The sequence below is a fragment of the Eublepharis macularius genome, chromosome 2, assembly GCF_028583425.1.
Source record: "Eublepharis macularius isolate TG4126 chromosome 2, MPM_Emac_v1.0, whole genome shotgun sequence".
Classification (NCBI taxonomy): Eukaryota; Metazoa; Chordata; class Lepidosauria; order Squamata; family Eublepharidae; genus Eublepharis; species Eublepharis macularius.
Window position 1 is genome coordinate 14,061,066 of NC_072791.1, and position 27,747 is coordinate 14,088,812.

Here is a 27,747-nt window from a genome sequence, read left to right on the forward strand (position 1 = left end):
TGGGGCTTATCCCACTCTAAGAGTGCTATAATGAGAAACCTGGCAAGCTTACTCTATATGATTGAAAAAAACACAGCCAGATCTGATGACGCAGTCCACTGTCCACCAGACTATGCTCTGAAATAAAACTATTTGACATGCCTTCCTGAATGTAGTGAGTGAAGGTGCCCTTTGTGTCCATCCCAAAAACCTGTATCTAACCCAACGAAAGCCCATGATCTAATTGTGTTACTTGATGTCTTGTTGATTCCTTGTGTAGGCCGGCTAGATCAACCTCAACCCATTTTCTGTGGTTGCTAATTCTTTATGGAATAGCCCTCCAGAACAAATAAGGAAAGTATTTGCTTTGTCACCGTTTCAGAAATGATGGAAAGCCAAATTTCAAAGAGCTTTCCCCCACCCCTATCAATGGTCAGATTCTTTAGGAGATTTGTCCCTTTTCCGTGTGCTTATGGAGTCAGTTCTCTGCAATTGACTTTATTTCCCTTAATATCATCATAAGCTACCTTGGGGTTATTTGTAGGACAAAGGCAGGGTAAAAAAATTAAATAAATACATTTGAAATGCAAATTTTGAACCAAGATAATATACACGTGGTCTGTGAGCAGCTGCTATGGCTAATTTTTTCCAAACTGCACCAATTTAATACATTGCCTTCTTCCATGTGTTTTGTCGCCAGTTACCCCTGAAGCAATCGGGTTCCTCTCTGCTGTTGGAGTCTTCATCGTCCTCCTTGCAGTCCTGTTCCTCTTCATCAACAAGAAACTCTGTTTTGAAAAGATAGGGGGGCTCCCTTGCTTGGAACAACGAGGGAGGCGCAGGAACTACAGGGAGAAGTCTGTGGTTCATGAGGGCCTCGGTAAGCACTTCAGTTTTCTGGCTCTTCCTTGAACTGTTGAATCTTACTCAGGCTTTGATTGAAAGAGTAAGAGCCAAACTACAAGTGATGAATGACACTTGCCTGGCAAGTGAACAGACTCACGTGTATTCCTCCCTGTTCACTTGCCGTTCACTTGCTCTCCACTTGATCAAGTGAACGGCAAGTGAACAGGGAGGAATACACGTGAGTCTGTTCACTTGCCAGGCAAGTGTCATTCATCACTTGTAGCTTGGCTCTAAGACAGATGTCCCTTTTAATGCAAAAATGTTAGTTACTCTGCTGTCCTTTCATTCCAAGATAACTAGTGGTTATCCTTGTCTGGAATACATCAAAAAATAACATGAATACCGACTAAATTCTCTGTCCTGATTCTTTTGGTGGTGCCTCTGGGAAACTTTTGGATCTTCCTTAAGGATGCTTTCAGCCTGGTGATGGGTGCTCTCCTTCTGGCTCTCTGGCTTTGGGTTAGTTACCAGTGGTGCATGTGGAAGTGCCTTAAAAGGGGGGCTCCTGAGCTCTCGAAGCATACACGTGGGGTCCTTGTCCCATGTAATGAACCCTTTTGGTGGGTTTCTCCAGGTTCACCCCAGGGACACATTGCCATTTCGAAAAGTGAGTTCCCAGCCAGGAACTCCGTTCAACTGTCTTGCTGGGGACCAGGGCTGATTCCGCACACATTGGATAATGCACTTTCAATGCACTTTAGCTATCGTTTGGAAGTGGATTTTTTGTTTCACACTCGAAAAATTCAGTTCCAAATGATCTCTAAAGAGGATTGGAAGTGCATTATCCAACGTGTGCAGAATCAGCCCAGTTCTGATCCACCACAGCATTGATGGGCAAAGAGAATCCTGCATCTCCCTCATACTGTTTTTCTTCTCCAAAAGGCATCAGTGGTAGTAGTGTTTTCAGGAGAAAAAACAGATGTGGGGGGAGGCAGGATACACTCCACACTGTGTTTTTTCCAACCAGAATTGGGGCACCGTAACACAGTTTAAAGGACCTCCTAGCTGGGAATGCAATTTTAAAAATGCCAGTGCGTCTCCGGGGTGAACATGGGGACACCTGTCACGTTTAGTCGGGGGCTTAGGCTGAAAAAGTAAGATCTGCTAGTTCTTAGTGCAATCTGGCTGTTCATAGTGCTGATTGGCTACTGTCTTGTGACATCATGAATCCCGCCCCTTGAGCATTTTGGCAGTGTTTTAAAACTGGTTTCCTTTGTTGGAAAAATAAGACACAAATGAAGTCTCAATTGCTTAAACATGCCAACAATGTTTTGCAAAATAATTTTAAAAAGGAAGACAGCCTGTCGAAAGATTATGGTGGGGTGGGTGGGGGAGGCGACATGACTCGTTATTTGTTGATAAGCACTGAGTAGGTGGTAGGACACTGAGGGTTTAAAAAATGCAGTGAATGTTCTTTTTAAGATAAGTTGACATTCTCCTGTCTGCATGCCAAGGACCAGTAAATGGGTGAGTTACCCTGCAGGTAAAAAGAAGGCAGTAATTTGGGTCAGTATCAGGAAATGAGAATTTTCAAAGGTTTCTCTCTTTGCAGAAGACTGAAACTTTGGATCTGAAACTGGAGGTGCTAGATGTTCATTTGTCTCTGTTTCCGAGCACGATGCTGCTTGTTGGATGCAATCACTTAAGATGTTCTGTATAAAGTGCAGATGGGAGATTAGAAGCCATCTGAGGCTTTGGATCCAAGCACATGTTTCCATGGTGGATGGATTTCCATGCCTGAAATGTGACTTTCTCACCTCCTTTACCCTGTTGCAGCTTCAGATGTTCCCTGAGATGCATTTGAGATTGTAGCAGAATGGGAGGGGTAAGGAAATCGTTCTCCATGGGCAGAAAGCCTCCCATCTGTGTAAACACTCCTTTGGATCCAAGTCATATAGTCCAAAAAACAGGTGAGAAAGGGGGATATGAGTCCTGAATAAGCTAGATGTAAGCTAGGTTTAGAATCAGGTAGGGCTGGTTCACACTTGATTTCTTAACACGTGGAAACTGGCAGTGGAAAAATGAGAACGGGCTATAGGCATTGGGGAAAAAATTGCATTAGAAGTCATGATGCGGAAGTTCACTTTGTGGCATTAAGAGTATGGACACATGCAATCCTTCACTTAATGATATGGTTGTGATGCAGTAAGCATGCAAACCCACTCCGAGCTAGACAATGTAATGCTTCTACTCAGGGCTTTTTTTCAGCAGGGATACGGTAGAACGGAGTTCCAGCACTTCTTAAAAATGGTCACATGACCGGTGGCCACGCCCCCTGATCTCCAAACAGAGGGGAGTTTAGATTGCCCTCTGTGCCACTCCAACGGCGCGGAGGGCAATCTAAACTCCCCTCTGTCTGGAGATCAGGGGGCGTGGCCACCGGCCATGTGACCATTTTAGCTGAAGGCGATTTAAACTTAAAAAAACTCCCCCCTTGTTCCAGATAACACAAAGTGATCTCATTGCACGGTCCCGGGAACGTACATGCACTTTGCGCATGCGCATGTGGTACCAGGGGCACCACCTCCCGCCAGGAGTTGCCCCCTGTGCTGGAAACCCACTGAGTTCCACCACCTCTTTTCCCAGAAAAAAGCCCTGCTTCTAATTCCTGCCAAGATTCTCAGATAGTCACTTGATGGTGTGAGAAAGTCATTGAAGGCTTACTAGAAGTACCATCTCTGGGTATGGGAGTGTGTGACCAATTTGGGGGGTGTGTGCAGTTAAACTAGAAGTATCTGAATCTTTTTACAGTCCCTTCTCTGCTGCCTTTAACAGAAGTAGTAATTTAGCAGAAGAGTTTCCACTCCACCCCCAGGTCTGATGAGAAAAGCCTTGCTTGCTTCGGCATAGCGGGCTCAAGAGCAGAGCAGTTCAGAATATTGGCAACCCTAAATGAAGCCGTTTTGTGTCTGTACTTGAGTTGGGCCCCAATGATGGCCAGATGGTTAACGTGCTCTGCAGAGACCCAGTTGGGATTAAGTTGCAGTTGTTATCTCTCAAAGTATCCATTTTCTAGGGCTTGCTCTTGTGGTTCCAGGTAGCGGAGCCTACTGGGGACAAAACAACAACAGATAGCCATCGCCTTCGTGCTCCTGTTTGTGAGCTTTCAGAGTTGTGTGGGTGGCAGCTCTTGGATACAGAATAGCAGACAAGCTGGATTTTGGTCAGATCTCTCATGGCAGGTCTTATGCCTCGCATTTATAATCGGTATTTGGAGTACACCAAAAGCAGGCCTGGTTAATGTAACTTGCTTCGTCGTATAAAGACTGTGTGAACGACGCATTTCTGTTTTGTATTCTATGTGCGCAGGTGCCAGTTTTGTGTCAATAGTAGATGTGAGTGGGATCTGCAGTTAGGGCCAGCTGGAGGGAAGACTAAAGGGACAACGTTTGGGGAAGCTGAGTAGCCCATAGGTTTGTTTTCATAGGATGTTTGGGTTGAATCTGGGTATCAGGCAGGGTTCCAACAGGAACACTCCTTAGTCCATCAGTGTCCATACTGCTTACTCAGACCGACAACAGCTCTCCAGGCTCACAGGCTGAGATCTTTTGCATCACCTTTTACCGGATTCTTTTAACTGGAGATGCTGGAGGTTGCATCCGGGATCTTTGGCATGCCAAGAAGAGGCTCCTCCACTGAGTCGCAGCCTCTCCCCTTTTCCTTGGCTTGAGTCCATCAAGATCTGCTAGTGGAGCAGACTGGAACTTCCTTGTTTTCCCATTCCTCGACAGCCTACTGCCATTTTGTCTCTGGACTTGAAAGTATACAAGGAAAAAGGAGGTCATAGATCTAGAGGAGTTAGCCGTGTTAGTCGGTAGTAGCAAAATAGTAAAGAGTCCAGAAGCACCTTTAAGACTAACACTGGCTGATTCCGCACAAGTTGGATAATGCACTTTCAGTGCACTTTAGCTATCGTTTGGAAGTGGATTTTTTGTTTCACACACGAAAAATTCAGTTCCAAATGATCTCTAAAGAGGATTGGAAGTGCATTATCGAATGTGTGTGGAATCAGCTCAACTCTACTGTAGCATAAGCTTTCGAGAACCACAGCTCTCTTCATCAGGAAGGAAAAAGGAGGGTGTACTGTTTGGGGGGTGGGGAGTAAAATGGGCAGCAATGCCCTCTCCTTTGAAGGTGGAAAGACCCTTTATCTTCAGAGCTGGTATAACCTCTTTTTGTTTGTTTGTTTGTTTGTTTGTTTGTTTGGGTTCTATGGGGCTAATTTGGGAACCAAATTTGCAACATACATGTAAGTTAAGAACATGTCTTTACACCAAACCTTTCAACGATCAGAACAATCCTATTATTTTTTAGCTGGAACAAGAGCAGAAACTTGCAAGCCAACAATGTCTTTAAGTTCACTCGGGTAACCGGTTGTCTTTAAAACCACTCCCGGTAAGCAAGGCCCGACTTTTCAGTGCTAGAGTCCTATGCCACAGTCCTCTTGATTATGAAGCAACTGGAACCCAGGCTTCTGTCTTCAGCTTGGGAACTGCAGCCCTGCAAGAAAAATATGATTCCAATAATAACACCAAACGAAATATAACACTACTTTGGACACATCATGAGAAGACAAGATTCTCGGGAAAAATCAATAATGCTAGGAAAAGTGGAAGGCAGTAGGAAAAGAGGAAGACCTAAAACGAGATGGCTTGACTCAATAAAAGAAGCCACATCCTCCGGTTCGCAGGATCTGAGCAAGTCTGTTCATGATAGGACGTTCTGGAGGTCTTTCATTCATAGGGTCGCCGTAGATCAGTGGTGACTTGATGGCACACAACACGCACAGATATAACACACATACACACAACTTATTTGTGATTACCTTATTCAAGGTGATAAGAGCACGCAAAATGTTATCAAGCTCCCAGCAGCCAGGCTCTTCCTCAGCTGCCTGAATCCAGATACTGACTCCGCCCTACTGGGCTAAACCAATTATGGCGGTTACACCAGCAAGATACAAGTCATTGGGTTGGATGCAGACTCAATTGGCAATTTCCACCAATTTTGCAGACCACCCTCATGCAATTTCTTACTGTCCCCCCCTCCGAGGGGCAGTGTTTTGTGGAGATCAGGGGGTTGCAGTGGGAGGAGCGAGGCAGGAAATTTCCATCCTGCCACTGGAAAATTGAGTCTGGATCCAACACACTCTCTGGGGGCTCTGGAGGTTCTTGGCAGTCATAAGCAGGGCTTTTTTTCAGGGGGAACGCGTGGGAACGGAGTTCCGGCACCTCTTGAAAATGGTCACATGGCCGGTGGCCCCGCCCCCTGATCTCCAGACACAGGGGAGGTTAGATTGAGCGGTGTGGAGGGCAATCTGAACTCCCCTCTGTCTGGCGATCAGGGGGCGGGGTCACCAGCCATGTGACCATTTTCTCTGAGGGCAACCCACTGAGTTCCACCACCTCTTTTCCCAGAAAAAGAGCCCTGGTCATAAGGGTGTGTGAGTGGCATCTGGGGCAAACGCAGAGGAGTGCAATCGTACTTCATTTCCACACATTGCAGAGATGTGTAAAATGAGGCTTCTGTTCTCTTCGGTTCCATTCTTTGCTGTGCTCTCAATATTACATAAATGCTGATATTCTTGGGGTGGGGGAGGGAACCTTTTATAGGAACGTTGTAAAACTCTTATCGTTTCTCCTCCCCCGCCCACCGTTGACAAGTAGTACAATGTTCGGGCTTCTAAATGACAACTTCTCTCTTTGACGGTGTGTGGGCGTCGATGCTTTCTGGAACTGCCACAGACAACCGTGCAAACATATATTTACTGAACCCTTTTAAAAAATGTGAATTATTAATAAACAGGGTAGGTTTTAAAATCAAGTAAAGTGGGAGGTTGCCGGGGTGGGAGGGGGGGGAATTTGCTTCCACACAGCAGCAATTTGCATTTCAAAGTGATTCTGGTGTGATTGACACATCAATCCTTCAAAATGTGGGTTTATAATGGAAAGGCCAAGATCTGCTCTTAACCACAGCTTGTACGTGCTAAGATAGCAGTGGCATATGCTTTGTTGTGGTCCTAGAAATATAATTGCAGGGAACTGGAATGTATTAATTATACTGGGAAAGTCAAGGAAGAAATTATTTTCCTTTTACTATAATGGACAGCTAGAGCTGGAAGCTCTTCTGAACTTGTAATTTCCTGCTCAGCTGTCTTAAGGGGCGGAGGGGGACCCATGGCTTTAGTTGTGGTATGGAGCACTCCGACTAATGCGCTAGCCTCCAGAGAAGGTAGGCTGAAAACACTGGGGTGTGTTTCCGTGTCTGTAGGTTGCATTTGTCTTGTAGGATGTTTGTTTCTTTTTTTACATTAAAAAACACGTATAAATTGAATTGGAGGGCTGGCTATCCATATCTTTCTATTTATTTTTTATCTTGCTTGTCCTCCAAGGAACTCAAGGCAATATACGTAGTTCTCTCCTCCTCTATTTTATCCTTTACAGCAATCCTGCAAGGTAGGTTAGTTGGAGAGATAATTATTGAGCTTTATAGCTAGGTGCAGATTTGAACCTGGGTCTACTCAGAGACTTTAACCACTACACAATACTGGCTCTCAACTATGTGTTCTTGGGCCACCGTATAGTTCACACGTTTGCATTGTGGGGATAGGAGGCTTGAGTTGCTTATGAAAACGAAATCTCTCTCCTTTTATATGTCAGCGAGACAGATGTGTGATTAAACAACCAGGGCTGCTTCAGACATATCTGAGGTTCTAGGGGGAGAATGTGCACCTCCATCTCCTGTGGACTCTCAGTCAAATGTGCAAATTGCTTCCATATTGTGTTTAAGCTGATATTTATGTATTTAAATCTTGTTTTCCCCCACCCCACACACACTGGGGGCCCAAACTGGCTTACCAACCCCCCACCTATAAATATAATTAAACAAGCAACTAGCAGCAAAATGAAAATTCGGTGCTCCATGGCTAGTTTCAGATCCTCTTGGGCTGCCTTATACAAGCCCTTAGGCTGTGTGAGCCACGGACTAAGAGCTAATGGTGAAGACTCTTTTAAACTTTTGGCCTTCATTTCAGGTCAGAAGGCTCACATGTCTAATACGTGAAACAGGAAGGGAAGCAGGAGATTGTCTTCTACAGTCAGGGAGACCAGGTTGCATGCAGTGGCAACTGAGGGCCAAACTACAAGTGATGAATGACACAGGTTGGACACTTGTCAGCTTCCCTCAAGTTTTGGCGGGAAATGTAGGCACCTTGGCGGAATGTTGGACAAGTGACAGTTGAAAAGTCCATTGCACAGCAGTCGGAGAGCCAAGCTGCAAGACCAGGATGCCTAAATTTCCCATCAAAACTTGAGGGAAGCTGACAAGTGTCCAACATGTGCCATTTGTCACTTGTAGCTTGGCCCTGAATTATACCAAAATCTCCTGTGCCAAACAGTACCTGACGTAAAAAGTAGGGAGCTGTGTGCAAACAGGAAAAGATCAGGCCATTCTTATACCATTATAGCCTGAGAGATAACTTTTTGGTATCATTCAGTTGATCCAACTGGTAGCAAAATAGTAAAGAGTCCAGTATCACCTTTAAGACTAACCAACTTTATTGTAGCATAAGCTTTCGAGAGCCATAGTAGCAAACAGTAGTTAGTCTGTAGTAGCAAAATAGTAAAGAGTCCAGTAGCACCTTTAAGACTAACCGACTTTATTGTAGCATAAGCTTTCGAGAGCCACAGCTCTCGAAAGCTTATGCTACAATAAAGTTGGTTAGTCTTAAAGGTGCTACTGGACTCTTTACTGGTTTGCTACTACAGACTAACTACTGTTTGCTACTATGGCTAACTCCTCTGGATCTACAACTGGAAGGGAAATCCTGGGAACATGCCTGCCTGCTGAAGATAGGGTCCAAGGACTGGGGGGGGGGGCAAAGACTCACCCAAACACTGTCCTGGGGAGCCACTTCCAGCTGTCTAAGGAGAAACGATGCCACCACATCACCAGATGCTGTAGGATTTGGGGGAAAGAGCATTCCACCACACAGTGATGTCACTTGTGTCTACATACTGGCAATGATGTTGCTGTGTCACAGATAGTTCCTTCCCCCCATTTCCCCCCATTGCCCTGTTGAGCAGTGGTGGTGGACAGAGGTCAAGAACAGGCAGTAGGGTTGTTGCCAGTCCTAGGGTGGCAGTCCCTGGCAGTTAGAGCCCCAAGCCCCTCACAGCAAGCAGGCAGGTGCATTGGTTGAAGAAACTTTATTTAGAGATCTATTCAGTTCAGGTGTGCACTCATAGGTAGAAGTTGGCAGAAGTGATTATTCAAACAATAGGACTACTAATTATAGGGGACGTTCCCCCGCCCACTGGCTTGTTTGCATTCAGGTGCGAAAACCCAAAAAGTTACTTGGGAACCAAGTAGTTTAGTCTAGACAAAGTACAGAGTGGAATTATTCCCTCCTGTGAAAAAGATACATTTCAGTACACAGCTGTAGCTCTGTTCCAAGGACACTCAGAAGTGAAAGCACATATTTCTTAGAGATAACAAAGAGGCCACTGGCTCCTCTGGAAATTAGTATTAGCAGTCTAGACATCCTCAGGTGACTTATATAAAATGCATAAGATACAGTAGTTAACTTTGGTGTTATATCAGTATGAGTTTAAGATGCAGTGTAAGATGCAGAACATAACTTTGGCATGGATGCTTATAAAACACGATGCAGAACACAACAATGGTATGGATGCTTGCATACATGACAGTTGCCAACCTTCAGACTGTGGCTGAAGATCTCTGTGAATGGAATGGAATGTTTTTGCATTGAGACATGTAACCTCCCCACTCGAAACAGGACAGCTCACCTCAGTGAGAAGCAGCATTAGCTGCCAGCTCTGAGGTGATATAAAGGCCTTCCTTGCACAAAGCTGAGACACTCTAACCATGAGAGAGCAAGAACCAAAGTGGTGTAGTGGTTAAAGTGTCAGGCCAGGATCTGGGAGACCCAGGTTCGAATCCCCACACTGCTGTGGAAGTTTTCTGGGTGCCAGTCACATTTTCTCAGCCTAACCTACCTCATAGAGTTGTTGTGAGGATTAATTGGGGGTGATGATGGTGTAGGCCGCTTTGGGTGGGAATAAATAAATAAATACATACATATGTAAATGAGACAGCCCCTCCTGCCCAGCCAACTTCTCCTGGTTGCGAGCTCCAGGCTGGGAAATGCCTGGAGATTTGGGGGAGGGGGTCCTGGAGATGGCAAAATTTGGGGAGGGCAGGGAACTTCAGTGGGTATAATGCCATAGAGTCCACCCTCCTTCACCGCCCAGAGCCCCTGGGGATGGGCGGTATATAAATGGAAAATAAATAAAATAAATAAAGCAGCCATTTTCTCCAGGGGAGAAACTCTCCAAGGGAGTTTACTTGATGACAGTTATACTCATTAATAACAGGAGATAACTGCTTACATTTATTTCTTTATTTCCAGCCTGGGTGTTTCTGTTGAGTGACTCCTGAGGAAGGGTCATGAAACAAGTCATTAGCTGGCTCCTTGCCGAGTCGCTAATTGTGGGGCTTTGCAACTCTTTAACTGCACCTGCAAAAGAAAAAAAGGAAGAAAAAAACAAAGACGACTATACGAATAAGATCACTTTTGGTTCACTCCCAGATTGTGGATACTCATCTTTATTGCTTGATTGCTGCATATGCTGGAACGCAGACGCCACTTTCTTCTTTTTGCTTTTTGTAATCGATGCAGAGAGGTCTAAGCTTGGTGTAAACGTAATGAATAATTGTTGTTAATTTAAAGAATACCTGCTGTTACATTGTTCATTAACTGTTGACTGATTTATTTTGGATTGTTTCTACTTTTGACATTTTGATATACATATTGTACATGAGGTCGCTCTTATAAAGTTGTGTAGCACTTTGCACTTTTAGAATTGTTTCTTAATACCCTTTTTGTAAGACATTCGCATAGTTTCTTTATTGTAGGTCCCCTCTGCTTTTTTTGCGTTGTGTTTCTGATCTATTGAGGGTTGCTCCTTGCTACAGCTTTATTTTCTTCAGGGGAGCTGATCTCTGTTGCCTGGAGATCAGTTGTAATTCCAGGAGATCTCCAGCTACCACCTGGAGGCTGGCAACCCTACTCTCCTCTCAGCATGCAAATTAAGTAGTTGCTTGGCTCCGCCTAACAGCCTACATTCCCAAAGTTCTACATGCCTCTCTGGTAATCGGTTTGGCATTGATGAAAGCTGGGGATAGATCATGGGAAAATGTCCTTTTTCCAGGAAGTTGAAGGGGCTTTGAAAGAAGGTTACAGCATACAGTGTGTGCACTTCTCTCTTACCTGTGGAAAACAGGTGTTTTGTTTCCTTAAAAAATATTACCTGCTTTCCACTGAGATGTTTACGGCTGAGCCATGCCCCCTACCCTTCATACATGCAGAATCATCTGTTGTTGTTTCAGGTCCATATTTCTGGCTGTTCCTCTTTATGTAGCTCTACATATATTGGACTGGTTCTTTTTTGACCCTGTGTCTGGATTCTTGATGGCTCTCCCTGAGACATTTTGGAGCAGCCTTTTTATATCCCCAATACTTGGCTCCTCCTGTGTCTAGGCCCTGACCTGTTCTTGAATACCTGGATTCTGTACAAACTTACGTCCTCTTGTGTGCCAGTCCCTGGAAGAACGCATTAGACTTGGCTTGTTGCCTAATGCATAACATCATCTCGTCCTTGGCCAAGTGGGAAATATATCCATCTTTCTAAAAGGACGTCTGTAAGTCGCCTTAATAACAAATTGCTGCCCTATGCTAGGCTTGTAGGGTTGTGCCAAAACAGTAGATGGCTAGTAGTTGAATGTATTTTTTGAATATATATTTAGCCCAAAGGCATCAAATTCCAAAATAAAAAGGCAGAAAACAACAGTAAAAGAGAACACTAAAACCATCAAAATTCAATAAGTTGTTCAGATCACAAAAAAAATCAGCAGAGTGAAAGTATATACAATATATACAAACAAAAGCCCTTCAAAAATTATCCTAAATGTCTTAAGGAGAATTTCCGCACTCTCGTTGTGTCCCCCATTGGCAATGCTCATTGGTGCTGTTAGTAGCATTGAGCCAGGCTCTTACGCCTGATGTGGATCTTGAGTTTATTGACAGTGCTATAGATCATGCCCTATACCTGGCAAGTGAAAGAAGATGGGGAGGCAGGGACTCACAGCGGTGGTGGTATCTTCAGCAGAATGATTTAACTTTTGGCATGACCTGGAAGTGATATAATTGTGTCCAGGGTTTTTTTTCTCTGGGAAAAGAGGTGGTGGAACTCTCAAGAGGGAAATGAGGAAGAAACACACGGGATTCTTTGAAATCATATTATTTTCAAGTACTATTTCCAAGTATTTTCAAGAGGTGCCAGAACTCCATTCCTCCGCATTCCCACTGAAAAAAAGCCCTGATTTTGTCCAGAGAAGGGGGAAATGCTCTAGTATTTGCCCCAAAACTCTCTGGTTAAACCACAGAGTTTTGGGCAAATGCTAGAGCCCAAACATCCCTTCTAGGTCACACCAGAAGTGATGTCATTGTGTCAGGTGATGCCAATCACACACACACCCCGTTTCACCTGGTGTTCCACCATGCTACCGAAATGAGCATCACTGGGCAGAGACAGCAGGGAGCAGGGAGTCTCCCACCAAAGCAGGAGACCTGGTAACCATCCTTGACTGGTAAGGCTAGAAATTGTAGCTCATAGAACTCAGGTCATAGGTCTCTTTTCTTTATGCAAGAGCCAGCATGGTGTAGTAGGTAGAGTGTTGGACTAGGATCTGAGAACCCCAGGATCTAGAGTGTTGGACTAGGATCTGAATCCCTACTTAGCTACGGAAGCTTTCTGGGTGACCTTGGGCCAGTCACATACTCTCAGCATAACCTACCTAACAGGATTGTTGTAAGATTAATTGGAGGAGAGAGGTAGGATATAAATTAAGTAAATTAAAATGAATATATAAATATGTACTGCTTTTGCCAAAATAGGGTGATATACAAAATAACTGTCAGACCTAAAATTTCTTCCTAATATGCAAACAAAGCAAGAACCAAGTGTACGTGGTAGTGTTTCCCAAGCCAGTCCCTGTGTCAGACCTGCTACTAGGGGTGTGCAATCCAGGTTTGGGAACCAGCAGCAAAATTGCCGGATTTATGCCGATCCGGCATAATCCGGCTATGCTGGTTCCCCCGGACGAACCCTGGCTCTGATCTGGGCAACTGAACTCTGCTGGGCCAAATTATTCACCTGTAGGCAGCTGCCACAGGCAGCCACAGCTGAGAGTGAGAGGGCAGCCGACGCACGAGGGCAGCAGCACAAATGGAGTCAAGCTCTATGCTGCTGCAGGAGAGGCGAGTGAGGCTGGTGGGGCAAGGAAGGAGGCAGCGGGCAGATTGGACTCCCAGCCCATTCTGCCCCTCCTGCCACCTGAGCTGTAGGGATTCTCTGGTTTGACATTGGATCTCTTGATTCCCTTTGATTCTACTGTGCTTAGGGCAGCAGAGCAGAAGTTTCGTGGCAGGACAGCAGGATGAGGCTGGTGGGGCAGGGAAGGAGGCAGCAGGCAGAGTGGACTCCCAGCCCATTCTGCCCCTCCTGCCACCTGAGCTGTAGGGATTCTCTGGTTTGACATTGGATCTCTTGATTCCCTTTGATTCTACTGTGCTTAGGGTGGCAGAGCAGAAGTTTCGTGGCAGGACAGCAGGATGAGGCTGGTAGGATGGGGAAGGAGGCAGCAGGCAGTGTGGATTCCCATCTCATTCTGCCCCTCCACCTCTACCTGAACTCCAAAAGACCCCTTCAAGCCAATGCTAACTAACTCTGCTGCTTGATAACCCTCTCCTTTGCTTGAGAGTCTCCAGTTCGACATGGGGATTCTCAGGTTTGACATTGGTTCTCTTGCTGCAGTTTGCTTCTGTTGGTCTTTGTTAATAATAATAATAACAATATTTGATTTACATACCACCCTTTAGGACAACTTAACACCCACTCAGAGTGGTTTACAAAGTGAGTTATTATTATCCTCACGACAATCACCCTGTGAGGTAGGTGGGGCTGAGAGAGCTCTGAGAGAGCTATGACTGACCCAAGGTCACCCAGCTGGCTTCAAGCGGAGGAGTGGGGAATGACAAGCTGTGGAGTTTAAAAGCTTTGGAAATATTTCCTCTTAGGAAACAATGGAGAGTGGCTGGGAGCAGTTTGTTCAGGGGCCATGGAATTGGACCTCAGGGTCCAACCCTCCTGAAATATGGAGGGGGGGGGGTCTTCAATGGACAGACAGGTGGAGTTTGCTTTAAAAATTCTTCTCCAGCCCCCTAGACATTTCCCCCCCATAAGGAATAATGGCTGGTTAAATCTGGGATTCTCTAACCTGGATCAGAGAATCTGACCCAGATTTCAGGGATACTGGATTTTTTGGGGATTCCTGAATCCTGGGTCTGGATCCCCTGGATTTCTTGGGAGGCATGCACACCCATATTTGTCATGTGAAAACCTAGAACATGGATTCCAGGGCAAAAAGGGAACTTTTTGTCTGTTGTATACACAGGCCCAAGTTTAGCAAAACACATCTTTGAGAATAGAAAGATAGAAGAGAAAGAAACACTTAACCGGCAAGTAACTTTATTGCTCTATCCAAGATACAGAGTCAAAAGTGGGGAAATGGAGAAAAAAGGACAAGCAATTGCAATAATACCACTGCAATGTACATTTGACAGTCCAATAAAATCCTTCATGGTTGTTGGGGGTTTTCCGGGCTGTATTGCCGTGGTCTTGGCATTGTAGTTCCTGACGTTTCGCCAGCAGCTGTGGCTGGCATCTTCAGAGGTGTAGCACCAAAAGACAGAGATCTCTCAGTGTCACAGACTGTGACACTGAGAGATCTCTGTCTTTTGGTGCTACACCTCTGAAGATGCCAGCCACAGCTGCTGGCGAAACGTCAGGAACTACAATGCCAAGACCACGGCAATACAGCCCGGAAAACCCCCAACAACCATCGTTCTCCGGCCGTGAAAGCCTTCGACAATACATCGAAAATCCTTCATGTTTGCACAGTTCTAGTGTCCAGTTGTGTTACTTTAAGCTAAATACCCAGTTACAGTTACTTTGAGTCCAAATTGGGTTCTTCCCACATGGGTAGTCCAGAGTAAACTGAAGTAAATCAGAGTAAACAGAGTAAATCCAGAGTAAATCCAGAAGAAGGAGAGAGTTGAGAGGTTGCTGAGATGGAATAGAAGGAGCAGTGGGAGAGACAGGGATGGAAGGGAGTCCTGATTCAGGTGGGAATACATTGGGGAATGAATAGTTCATAGTACAGCTGACTGGCCATGATCCGGAGATGGAAGAGCCAGGGAATGGGGACATGGATATGGTAGAAGGACATGGAAGGTGAAATTCAGGAGGGACGGTAGAATGGGGGAAAGGAAAACATACTCTGCTTATATTAAAGAGGATGGGCCGAGTGGTTTTATGCTTACGGTGATGGAAGAAGGTTCTGGAGGGAAACCAACTGCAAAAATGGAAGGCTTGAGATGCCCTTCTTATTAGGGATGCCACCAATTTCTCCACCAACATGTCGGCTGTCGAACTTACTGAAGGTGGCAATCAAATGTGAGAAGATCGCTCCGCTCGGTCTGTTCAGTTTGTGCTGAGCAGCTGCAGACCCCAGCCGAACCATTTTGGACTGGGCTTTTCCAAAACTGTGCAAAGGCACTGCCGATTCAAAATGATCAGTGGTCATTAGCGTTACTAAAGAGTCTGCTTAGATGAACACCGAAGGGTAGGATTTTATTGAAACACAGCATTGTTGGATAACTGACATAGAATTGATGAGTCATCTGATAGTTCACACAATTGCCTGATGAATGGAACAGTTACGCAGCAAGGATGAGTGGGTGGGGTTCTTAGTACTCAATATATTGTCGAAAGCTTTCACGGCCGGAGAACGTTGGTTGTTGTGGATTTTCCGGGCTGTACAGCCGTGGTCTTGGCATTGTAGTTCCTGACGTTTCGCCAGCAGCTGTGACTGGCATCTTCAGAGGCATAGCACCAAAAGACAGAGATCTCTCAGTGTCACAGTGAGTATCAAAAGACAGATCTCTCTCTGTAACACTGAGAGATCTCTGTCTTTTGGTGCTACGCCTCTGAAGATGCCAGTCATAGCTGCTGGCGAAACGTCAGGAACTACAATGCCAAGACCACGGCTGTACAGCCCGGAAAATCCACAACAACCATTCTTAGTACTCAGAGCAGAACTACAAGTGACAAAAGGCACAGGTTGGACAGTTGTCAGCTTCCCTCAAGTTTTGATGGGAAATGTAGGCATCCTGGTCTTGCAGCTTGGCTCTCTGACTGCTGTGCAATGGACTTTTCAACTGTCACTTGTCCAACATTCCACCAAGCTGCCTACATTTCCCATCAAAACTTGAGGGAAGCTGACAAGTGTCCAACCTGTGCCTTTTGTCACTTGTAGTTCTGCTTTCAGTTGGGCTGTGTGAGAACATGCATGCGTGAAAAGCCAGTTGCTCTGTACTGCCTGGTTATTAAAGAATACGGTGGAAAAGCCTTCTGAACTCCCACAAACAGCTTGATGAACTGTTCAACCAATAATTGAAAAATCGTGTCTCTGCTTGCAGTTGGCGAAAAGGGTGTGAGCTGAACTGGCAGGTGTTTGGGATGAATACTGCTTATGCCCCTGAATTTCCTTGGGCTCCAGTGGGGAAATGTCTCTAATACACCCATCTGCAGAAGGACTGGGCTGTGCCTCTGTATGAGTCTCTGATTTGGAAGAGGCAAGGCAAGAATATTTTTTGTTGTTGGGGTCCCAAGGTTCTGTCATCTCTCTGCCTCACTGGCAGTCATTATCTCAGTCCCCATGCAGAGGAACAACCGAGTTACCTGCCCCAAGAGAAGGCATGTCCAAAGGGATGCTATCTCATAGGTGGGACCCCACTGAGCCTTGTTGCCTCAGGGTACCTCCAGGCTACCTATCCCATCAATGTCTATCTGTGGAAGGAGTACCTGTGGTATAAGTGCTATCTGGAAGTACCTGTGGTATAAAATGATGAATGTTATGTTTGTCTGTATGACGACTTTGGATTCTAGAACAGCTTCTAGCGGTTAACGGAACCACTGATGTCAGACTTAAACAATACCGTTTCCTTCCTTTTTGTGTGTGTATGTTATTCTCTGCTGGAGAACTGTAATTTTATAGTTGCCATTATTTTTAATTGGCTAGTAAAGCTCAAAAGACTTGGGGAACAATAGTAAAGAGAAAGGCTAGAGAAGGTTGAATAGCAGAACCTTATTTTATTCCCTATTATTTGTGAATTGGTTATTTTGGGTGAAATAGTTTTGGATTTCAAGACAGGCATATTTGAAAGGTTGGAATGTTTCACAGCGGAGGAGTCAAGACAAGATATAACCAAGGAGTACTACTTGAGACAGTTGAGTCTTTTGTGAAGATTATCTTTGTGTTGGGGAAGTCTACCATTTCCGTCTATTTTATGACGGCACGCATCCAAAGGATCGTTGACGCATAGACACTTAGAAAAATAAAATTTCCAGCAATTTTGAAGGCATAGGACTAAAGTCCATGTGTCCCCCCCCCCGGGCTTTGGTGGAAGGGGTGGGGGAAAGAAATTTGGGGAAGAATTGAAATATCTGTACAACTCTAATTTATCAATCCCGAACTTATTTTACTGAATTAACAACATAAAATGCATCCTTTTATCATTTAAAATTTATCATTTAAAATCGTACTGTTCGGCATAGTTTTTGCCATCACAGATGTTGGGAAAAATAAAAATTTGAAAATAGAAGACACATTTTGTACTAAAGAAGTGGGTTACATCCTTCCAGCTTGCCCAATTCCATTCTTCACTGTAGTCTCATACAACCTTTGTTCACATAGCTCATCCGATCCCTGGAGTAGCCTTCTTAGTGATTAGAAGGCATCTCTTCTTCCCTGTTTTTTACCACTGGAAAAGTAGGTAGGATTCTACAGAGTTTGGTGTTTCAGTAGAAACAGTCTCTCCCACAGTCGTAGTAGAGCTAGCAGCACATTTGGGTACCAATTTAAACTTTATAACATTTATAACATTGAATTTTATAACATTTATAACGTCGAACTACTCTAGACTTCATCATCGTGAACAAAATTAGTTCTGTTTAAGCATAGGCATCCTTGAAAACATGGGGTGTAAACCTAGACACATAATGTGTGAAGAGCCCTTTTGATAACTACTTCTTTCTGTGACAAAGGGGTGTGTGCCTGCACACACATGTGCACACATTAATGTACGGAATTCATTTCCATGAAGGTAAATATGACTACAGACTCTTTTTTGTGCCTTCGGGAGTCTTTTTCTAACACTGTAATATCCTTGTCATTATTGGTGGTGTTACCCAAATAGGCAGTCTCCTAATTAGTTGGGGGAATTAGCTTTAAAGGAAACAAGCAAGAGAGGGTAATTAGGATTCTCTCCATCTATGTTTACGGGGATTATTCTCTTAGAGAGAACTCTTTAATAAATCAGGCAGAAGTTCAATCGGAAAGGTTTTTTTTTTAATTAAAGGAGAAATAAAAAGGGCAAACGTACAAAAACTTCACACAGCATACATACAAGACTAATTAAGAAAATCAGGGAGGAAATGGGGAGAAAGCAGTTTCAGGGAGGGTGATAGTTACCAGCCTGAAAGACAGAGGTCCATGAAGACAGCAGCAGAATGACCAGCGTTTCACAATGAAGAGGCCCAAATGGATTTGGGGATGTAGGGCAGGTCCCAAGACACACACACACTCACTGGTGGCTAGGGAATCCAGTTATATGGCAAAATGCTCCCTAGGGCAAGCTGAAATCTTTGCCCCTCCCCCCACCAAATAACTTAATGGGTTGTCTGGAGGTTGGACCATAAGTTGGGAGAGGTTTGATGGGTCCTATATGGGGTGGACTACTGGTGAAAAAATACTTGATGACCATTTAAGCACCAGATGGGAAAAGCTACCAGGTTTGCTGAATAGCTTTAATTAGGATAGGTGGGTTTGGGGCAGAGAGATCAGGCATTGACAAGATAAGTCAGGAATTTCCTGGGATCCTCGTTGTCCTAAATTATGCATCTCTCTCCGGGGCATGGAGGGGCGTCAATCAATCAGCTGCTTTGACTCACACTCTGGTAATTTTCCAGGCTCCAGATGACTGTCATCCACTCTGGGCCAGGCAGTGCCTTGGACTTACGATGTATGAGGAAGGGATGCTTATAATATTCTATCTATAAACTGCCCTTAGCAGTGAGGAGGGGTCTGACTGCTAACAGTAACAACAACAGCAACAATAGTTATTGCATACTGAGCTACTCTGAGTGATTGTGAAAGACTGAGCCGCAGCAATTATTATTTAGCTTTTTACAAAATTAGGGGTGGTATTGCTTCTTGGCTTTTGCTTGGGTGACTCCATGGTTCTACTGCAAACATGGGTGGAAGCATTCTCTCCTTTCTCTTCTGGTGCATGCATTCAATTTCTTTCTCCCACACTCTCGACTAGGTATTTTTGGTAATTAAGAGAGGTTAAAGGGATGGGGGCTGTATGGCAATATCTTGTAATGCTTCTTCTGTAGCTTGCAGAATTGAGAGTCTGGCATGCTGACAAAGATGAATTGACGATGTTCATGATCTCCAGACTACTTTGTGTTTTGAAACATGGCTTCTCAGGATGTCCAGAGTTTCTTCCAGCCTCTTTCCTCTTGGATGTCTCGGGTGTATGAGGCTGTCCAACAAGCCGGTGACTCCTTGTCTTCTTCCTTGATCAATCTGGGAACCAAACTAGAGCACCATTCCAATGATGAGACAGATGAGGACTTAGAAGACAGTGAAGGGTCTTACGAACGTTACTCTGAAGGTTCAGAAGATGAAAGCACCATTAGCCAGGACAGTGAAAGCTCTGACCACTTTTCAGCATCCAGTTGTTGTGACCCTACTTCACTAAACTCTTCCTGTGCTTCTAACCTCCGTTGGCAAGAGGGAGAAAGGAGCGGCCTCAAATTCTCAGAACAATATCTTGATGAGGATTCTTGGACCTGTCATGGAATCTACCAAAGTTACAAGGGCCACCAACCCATGGAAACTCTTCCCACCATCCCAGAGGAAGAGGAGCAACTTCATTCCAAGCAGAGAAAGAACATGCCACTCAACTGGGATGATCAGAAGTCATGTCTGGTAGAAAAGGGCAGTGGAAATACAAATATGGCAGGTAAGTTGATGTCCTTGGCAGCAGCATATTCATACTTTGCTATGGTTTTAGGGTGAGTCCCATACATCACTTGTGCTCACCATGTAGTTACCTTTCCCCGTGGAATCCCTGAGTAGGCAAATCTATATAATGTGCTTAATTTTTCCCATGCTTTTGGCAAATACAGATTTCTTGATATATGCTGAAACTCTAGCAGCCATGGAGTCTGTTGAATTTGGCACTCCCGTCATTGGCTCGCTTTCATTCTAAAAACATCATTTACAAAGGCCATGAGAACCATCAGTTTGGTTATTCAATTATATTTGTTATGGAAATGGCTTTTGTCCTCAGTGCTGGATGTGTTTATGTGATGGTCACAGGTTTTCTTCATGTTTCCTTCCCCCCTCCCCCACCCAGCAGTCCTTTCCAGCCCTAGAGAAGTTTATTCTTGAGATGATGGAACATGTGTGGACTAATAGTGGCATAGGATTAGGATTCTGAACTGGCAAGGGCAAAGGAGACAAAACCGACCTTCCTGTCTCTTCCATCAGCTCAGCTCTACTGGCAGAAGACAAAAGAAGAGGATGACTTTCCCCCTTCACATTGCAGCTTCTTGGAATCTCTCTACATGAGACGCCTCGGTGTGTGTTTGTAAAGTGTAGGGACACTCAATGTTGGCTGGGAAGCATAGTTTAAAAAAGACAAAGCCTGCAGAGATCGCTCCTCAAAGGCTCTGTCAATTTCACCTCTCCATTCTAAAACGGTGTGGGATCGCAACTAGAGGGCAGCAAGGAATGGAAATGGGCTGGAGCTGCCGTCAAGAGCTGGGTTTGAACCTGGAGAAGCTATAATAGGCTGAAGTTTCCCTTCTGCCATTTCACAGCCTCTTCACACAGTTCCAGTGTATAGCAAAGCCTTTGCCCTGCCACCAGCTCTGTCTTTTAAAACTACCATTCCTGGCTTACATTGCATCTCCCGACACATGTTCTTCACGTGTCAGATGTTTCATGTAGAGAGACTCTCATCCAGTGAGGCTATTACTTGATGTGGGTCCTGTGACCCCCAGAAATAAACTTTCCCAGAGACAGAAGGGACTATCGAGGGGAGGGGAATGTGGAAAAGATCCACAGCCCTTGCATCTGTGGATCGTGGCACGCAACTTATTGTTGACAGATGAGCACAAAATAGGCAGCTATAGGTTAACAGTTCCTAAGATTCCAGTTCATCGGCCCACGTCTTATATCTGATTATGTTTAGTTTATGCCTTGGCATCTGTTATAGCAGGTATGTGTTTTATATCATTACAGCTAATTAAGTTTAGTTGATCCAGAAACTGCAGAGGGGAGAGGTGAACTGAGAGCTTGATTAACTATATTAAGAAATGCCGTTCTATTCCTGTGTTGATGCAAATATGTCTATAAGACATTCTCCCTGTGCATTAGTCAAGAGATTATCCATCATGGAATCAAAGTAGGAAATACTGCTTCTTTCTGCAAGCTTACATACATTCCTGGCTGCCCCTGTAAACTCCCGCCCCCCCCCCCCCGCCTTCCTTCAGTGTGAAGATTGTTAAAGTTTATGAAAAGGTTTTTACCACACCTTTCCATTCATGACAGGCATAAGTGGATTGTTCTGTTTGCTCCTGATATAATGGCTCTAGTTGTGGGACCAGCTCTGTAACTGCAAGTCATGAAGACGTCCCATTTGACTGTTTAAGAGAAGGGGAACGTCTACCCATTTCTAGACATGGGCACGAACGGAAAAAAACCCCCGAACACCCTGTTCGTCGTTCGGTGCCATCCACAAACAATGAACAACGAATGTGGATGAACATGAACTGTTCCCGGACATGTTCGTTGTTCATTGTTTGTGGGGGCCAGAACCCACACCCCACCCCCCCACTTAGCCCCCCTCCCCTCAAACCCACTTACCTGGCCCTTTAAAGATCCCTTTAAACTATTAGCTGGCAGGCGGCAGGTGCCCGCCTGCCACCTGATAGTTTAAAGGGCCCTGTCCTGGCAAAAACAGCAGTGTCCGCAGGCAGCTAGTTTGAGGGGTCACAAAAGTGACCTTCCCAATGTCCAATACCCACCAAATTTGCAGGGGACATAGTCCTCACTGTCCTCTGAAGAACCCCCAAGTTTCAGAGAGATTGCACCCCAAGAAAGGCATGATCCACGGGTCTCCCAGTTGGCTGTCATTTTCTCTTCACAGTGGCAAAGATGGGACTCTCTGCTGGAAGTACTTTGAAGGGTTAAAGCCAGAAGGAAAGCCAGAAGGAGTTCAGACAGAGTTCAGTTCCTCCCTGCCTCTGGTTGCCAAGGGGATTGATTGCAACAGGTGCCAGACTGTCTGGCTTGCCTAATGGCTGCCGAAGGCAACGAACGAGGCTTGCAATGACCATCTGTTCATTTAGGATGGGGCCTCACGAACAGCTTGTTCGAGAACAGCAGATTAGGCTGTTTATTGGGTTTTTTTTGTTCGTAATGCTATTCGTGCCCATGTCTGCCTATTTTTGTTCTGTTGTCTTTCCTTCTTACTGGAGTACTGCAGGCTATTGGTGGTCCCTGGCCCCAGGGAGGCCCACTTGGCCTCGCCCAGAGCCAGGGCCTTTTCGATCCTGGCTCCGACCTGGTGGAACTCTCTGTCTATTGAAACCAGGGCCCGGCAGGATTTGTTATCCTTCCACCGGGCCTGTAAGATGGAGATGTTCTGCCAGGCATATGGTCAAGGCTTGGCCAGGCCTCCACCAACCACGTAGGAGGAGGAGGTGAATGACACAAGCCTCCCTTTCAGATCTGTCCACCACCCTGTGTGTATTTTTTAATTAGCTAAGCAGTGACTACTGCCATCGGGGGGAATTATTTATTATAACTTTGTATCACACTGGATGATTTTATAAATGTTTTTCTGTGTTTTATGGAAATTATACTTAATTGTGTATTGTGTCTTAAATGATGTGATCCGTCCTGAGCCTGTTTGTCGGGAGGACGGAATAGAAGTTTAACAAAATAAATAAATATTACGATCAACATCACTCCCAGCTCATTTCTAAAATGAGCATGAAAATGGGCCTGTTTTCTCTATTGCAGCATCTTGCACTCTGTATGCACGTGCCACATTTCACTGTTCTATCTCTTATGGAAGTACAGCAGATCTGTGAATCAGTGGTGTTGTTTCACAGCAACAGAAACTTCACAGCATTCAGTTGTTCCTTGTGGCATGCTCTTTTGAAGCCACATGAACTCTCCATCTGTACATTATGGAACGGTCCCAGGAAGGACCACCTCTCCACATTTTCATGCAATGGTGAAATGGACGATGATGGACTTGCCTTACAATCAAAGAGTGGGGCCAGATCTGCCTTCTCCCGGTGAGGGAAACAGAGTGGACAAGGCAAAATTTTGCATTGGAAGTGCATCGGACAGTGACAGAAAAAGCACACTTTTGAGTTTGACCGAGCTATTCAGCAGGCATGCCTTCCAGGCTTGTAGCTTTAATGCAAATTATACAGAACTCTACAGTACAAGCAGACAAACCCTTTCATGTAACGATGGTCTTAAAAATTTGGGATGCTTCTAGATTCCTTCCTGGTAGGAATTCTGCCCACATTGTAGAGTTCTAATCTGAGTTGTGCATGTTGCAAAAGTTGAAATGCATGTGGACACTCCCCCGCCTTCCCTTTTCTGTGACCCAGGATATTTTTGAGGATGGTGGACACATATCATCATCATGGAAGTCTAGATTGAATCGTATATCAAATCTGCCTAAAAATTCAAAAGGAATATTGGGCACACATTCGTGGATAGGAATTTCATGGAAATATTCAGTGGATCATCTGAAAGATGCAAGATGGAATTCTCCATCCCCAAAAAAATATCAAACCACCACGGAGCAGAATGAGTGATATTCATCCAACCCTTCTAAAAAGCATAAATACTGCCTTTCAATTATTCTCACAGCTTTCCTGAACGCTTCACAGCGCACAAGATTTTCATCAATGTCCTTTGGCCTCTCTGTTCGCTTCTACATTGTTCCAATCAGCTTTGCCGAAGGATTCTATCTTCTTCTATCAAGCTGAAGCCTTGAGAAGCCTGAACTTCTCAAGTTCTACCTATTCAGACTCTAAGCCTTCGAAGCACATGGGACCCGCTTGTGTGCTCTTGGCTAGCTTCAACCAATGTTTAAAGGTGAATTCTAATGGGGATGTCGTGCTCATTTGTGATGTCTAAAACAACAGAGGATGCTGGCAGCCAGGGGAGGAAATTGGAAGGATCCTGTTACCTTGCTAGCAGCAGCTGAGTATCGTTAGGTTTGTTTTTTCCTCTGCTTGTAGGTACTTAAGCCTGGATGTGGCCAGAGGTATTTCTGGAAGTCAAGGAAGCTAGGAGGAGGCTGGAAGCTGCAGCTTTGTACCATCTGGGCTGACTTTAGGGTTTTTTTGTCATTTCCTTGCATGTACTTAAGTAGGTTCAATTCTTCTTAGAGCAGGGGTGGCCAAACTGTGGCTTGGGAGCCTCATGCAGCTCTTCTAGATGTATTGTGTGGCTTCCGGACGTCTCTGAGTATTGCTGTGGCTGTACAGTTTATTTTATTTTAGTTTATTTCCCTGCTGTCAAGGAGAGCCAGTTTGGTGTAGTGGTTAAGAGTGTGGGACTCTAATCTGGAGAGCCAGGTTTGATTCCCCACTCCTCCACTTGAATCCAGCTGGGTGACCTTGAGCTAGTCACAGCTCTCTGGAGCTCTATCAGACCCACCCACCTCACAGGGTGTTTTGTTGTGTAGATAATAATGGCATACTTTGTAAACCACTCTGAGTGGGCATTAAGTTGTCCTGAAGGGTGGTATATAAATTGAATGTTATTATTGGTTGTTGTTATACAGGCCGGAAAATCCACAACAACCGTCGTTCTCCGGCTGTGAAAGCCTTCGACAATACATCGAATGTTATTATTATTATTATGCCTTCCCTTCTTTCCTTCTTTCTTTCCATGTCTTTCCCTCCCTCCCTTTTTTCTTTCCATGTCTTTCATATTTTCAATAAAAATGTTGGGGTTGCCAGGTCCAACTCAGAAAATACTTGGGGGACTTTGGGGGTTAAGCCTATCAAGGATGTGATATCACTTTTGTCAAAGGTCAGGTGATGGCTCTTCCCAAGCTCCACCCCTTCCGATTATGTCACTTCCAGCATACTGCACCCAAACCCCTCCCCTTCCTGTGGCGCCACTTTTAATACACTCCCCCAAACTCGCCTCTTCCTCTGAAGTCACTTCAATGCATCATGTCTTGCGGCTCTCAAACATCTGACGTTTATCCTATGTGGCTTATTCTATGTGCCTATGTGGTTTATTCTATGTCGCTTATTAAGCAGGTTTGGCCACACCTGTCTTAGAGGATTCTGATCCCAAAAGTACTTATTTTTTTGCTCGATTTCTAGAGGCGGCAGAGAAGTGCCAAAAGGAGGTGTTTTTAGATACGGGTTTTATTTAAGTTCAGTTTTATTATTCAAGACCTTAGTCTAAGATCAGGGGGATGAAAGAAAGAAAGAAGCAGGTACTTAAGCCTGGGTATGGCCAAAGGTGCAAGTAGATGGGCAAGAAACAAAGGGCTCTTGGCCCTTAGTGTGTATCTCGTGACCGAAAGTCCAAAATAAACTGCCCAGTGGATTAAAAATCTGCTCAGGATGTGTTTGTTTTCTTTGTTTATTTAAATTATATTGTTTAAATAGATTATTTTGAAAATGTCTGTATGTCACTTTGAACTCCTTTGGAGAGAGAGACACCGTAGAAACGACCTAATAATAAAAGAGACTTGTGGCACCTGCCATGAATGTATTTGTTGCGGCCCCTTCTAACAAGGTGTGGTCTTCTTGCCTGTGACTCTCATGCTAGCCTTCAATGTGCGGATGAGATTTCATCATTTTGTTTATGATTCCCACCACTGACATTTGATCAAAGGTTTATGTTATGTTATTAGTAGACAGAGATATATGTTGGAGGTGGAAATGGAACAGGAGGGTCGAGAAAACCACCCTGACTTTGACCTTTGTGATTTGCGGATGGTGGAAAGGACTGTCAAGTCACAGCTGATTTATGAAAACCCGAAAGGGTTTTTGAGACAAAAGGAAGAATGGAGGCGGTTTGCCATTGCCTGGCTCTGCTTAGCAACCATGGACTACCTTGGTGATCTCCCAGCCAAGTACTAACGAGGGCCAACCCTGCTTAGCCTCTGACAGCTGATGAGAATGGGCTGCCCTGGGCCATCCAGGTCATGGCCTGCATGATTTGCATTTAAGATGTGCAAATTAAAGAGTGCTAGGGCAGAGTGATGCTGAATGTGCAATTCTTTAGCTTGGGTGCCGGTTTCCCTGGTTGCATCCTATAGTGGCAACTGTGATGTTAGAACTAGATCCAACATTTTGTGGATAGTCTTCTTGGATGAGATCTTCCACCAACTTTCTGAAGTGGCACAGTCTAGGATTGTTTCAGGCGTGATGGCCAAAATTTACAGTTTAACTCTTAGCTGTGGCAGGTAAGCCAATGGTTTTAGTCAGACCATGTAAGCAGGCTCCCTGGCCCTATTAAACAGACAATGGAAGAGATTTGCATCAGGAGAAAGAGGCTTTTTTTGCTTCTCCCATCTTGCTGCAGCACAAGGGGCTCAACAAAATGCGGGAAGCCTCCCACCGCCCCAAACAGGAAGAGGAATGAATCTGCAGTGGAAAAAGATATTCCGCAAAAATCCCTCCCACTACTATTAGTGCAAAGCTACCACTGGATATGACCCAAAGTTGTCTTAGTTTTATACAGGGCTTTTTTTTCAGCTGGAACACAGTAGAATGGAGTTACGGCACCTCTTGAAAATGGTCATATGGCCGGTGGCCGCGCCCCCTGATCTCCAGACAGAGGGGAGTTTAGATTGCCCTCTGTGCTGAGCTGCGGAGGGCAATCTAAACTCTCCTCTGTCTGGAGATCAGGGGGCGGGGCCACTGGCCATGTGACCATTTTCACCAAGGGCAATTTAAACTTTAAAAAACTCCTCCCTTGTTCCAGCTGACCCAAAGTGACGTCATTGTGTGGTCCTGAGTTCCACCACTGAGTTCCACCACCTCTTTTCCCAGAAAAAAAGCACTGGTTTTATACCACTGTAATAGTTATGGAGCCTCCCAGAGATAGGCTTGCCAACCTCCAGGTGGGGCCTGGAGATCTCCTGGAACCTCAACTGATCTCCAGATGACAGATTTCAGTTCTCATGGAGAAAATGGCTTATTTGGAAGGGGGAATCTGTGGAATTATACTCTGCTGAGGTCCCTCGCCTCCTTAAGCCCCACTCTCCCAGGATCTACTCCCAAATCTCCAAGAATTTGCCAATCAGGAGTTGGCAACTGTGGCAACCAACTCCCAAATTCTGCCGGTATCTGAATCAATTCTGGGGGTTTTAACCTCATGCAAACCCCCGAGACTGGCCAGCCAATTAGAGCCCCTGGAACTTTCCTGGTTGGGAAGAAGGAGAGTTAATATATTTTCCTTTGATCTGGGAGATTGCACATCTGGATAAGCATCTAAGCTGTAGTCAGCCTTTTTATTTTGGGCTTTTTGGTCAGGATTTGGGGGTCAGGGCAGGTTAGGAACCTTGCTTTAAGGAATTAA

General features: G+C 44.9%; 1 protein-coding gene across 1 annotated transcript in view; it reads left to right on the forward strand.

Moving 5' to 3' along the window:
* The first annotated feature begins 779 nt into the window (after window positions 1-779).
* Window positions 780-27,747, forward strand: part of SYT16 (synaptotagmin 16) — a 71,876-nt gene continuing 44,908 nt past the window's right edge. Inside the window, exons 1-2 of the mRNA XM_054971907.1 lie at window positions 780-859; window positions 19,488-20,080. Coding sequence (XP_054827882.1) covers window positions 19,570-20,080 — 511 coding nt within the window. The 5' untranslated portion in view covers window positions 780-859; window positions 19,488-19,569. The remainder of the gene's footprint in view (window positions 860-19,487; window positions 20,081-27,747) is intronic.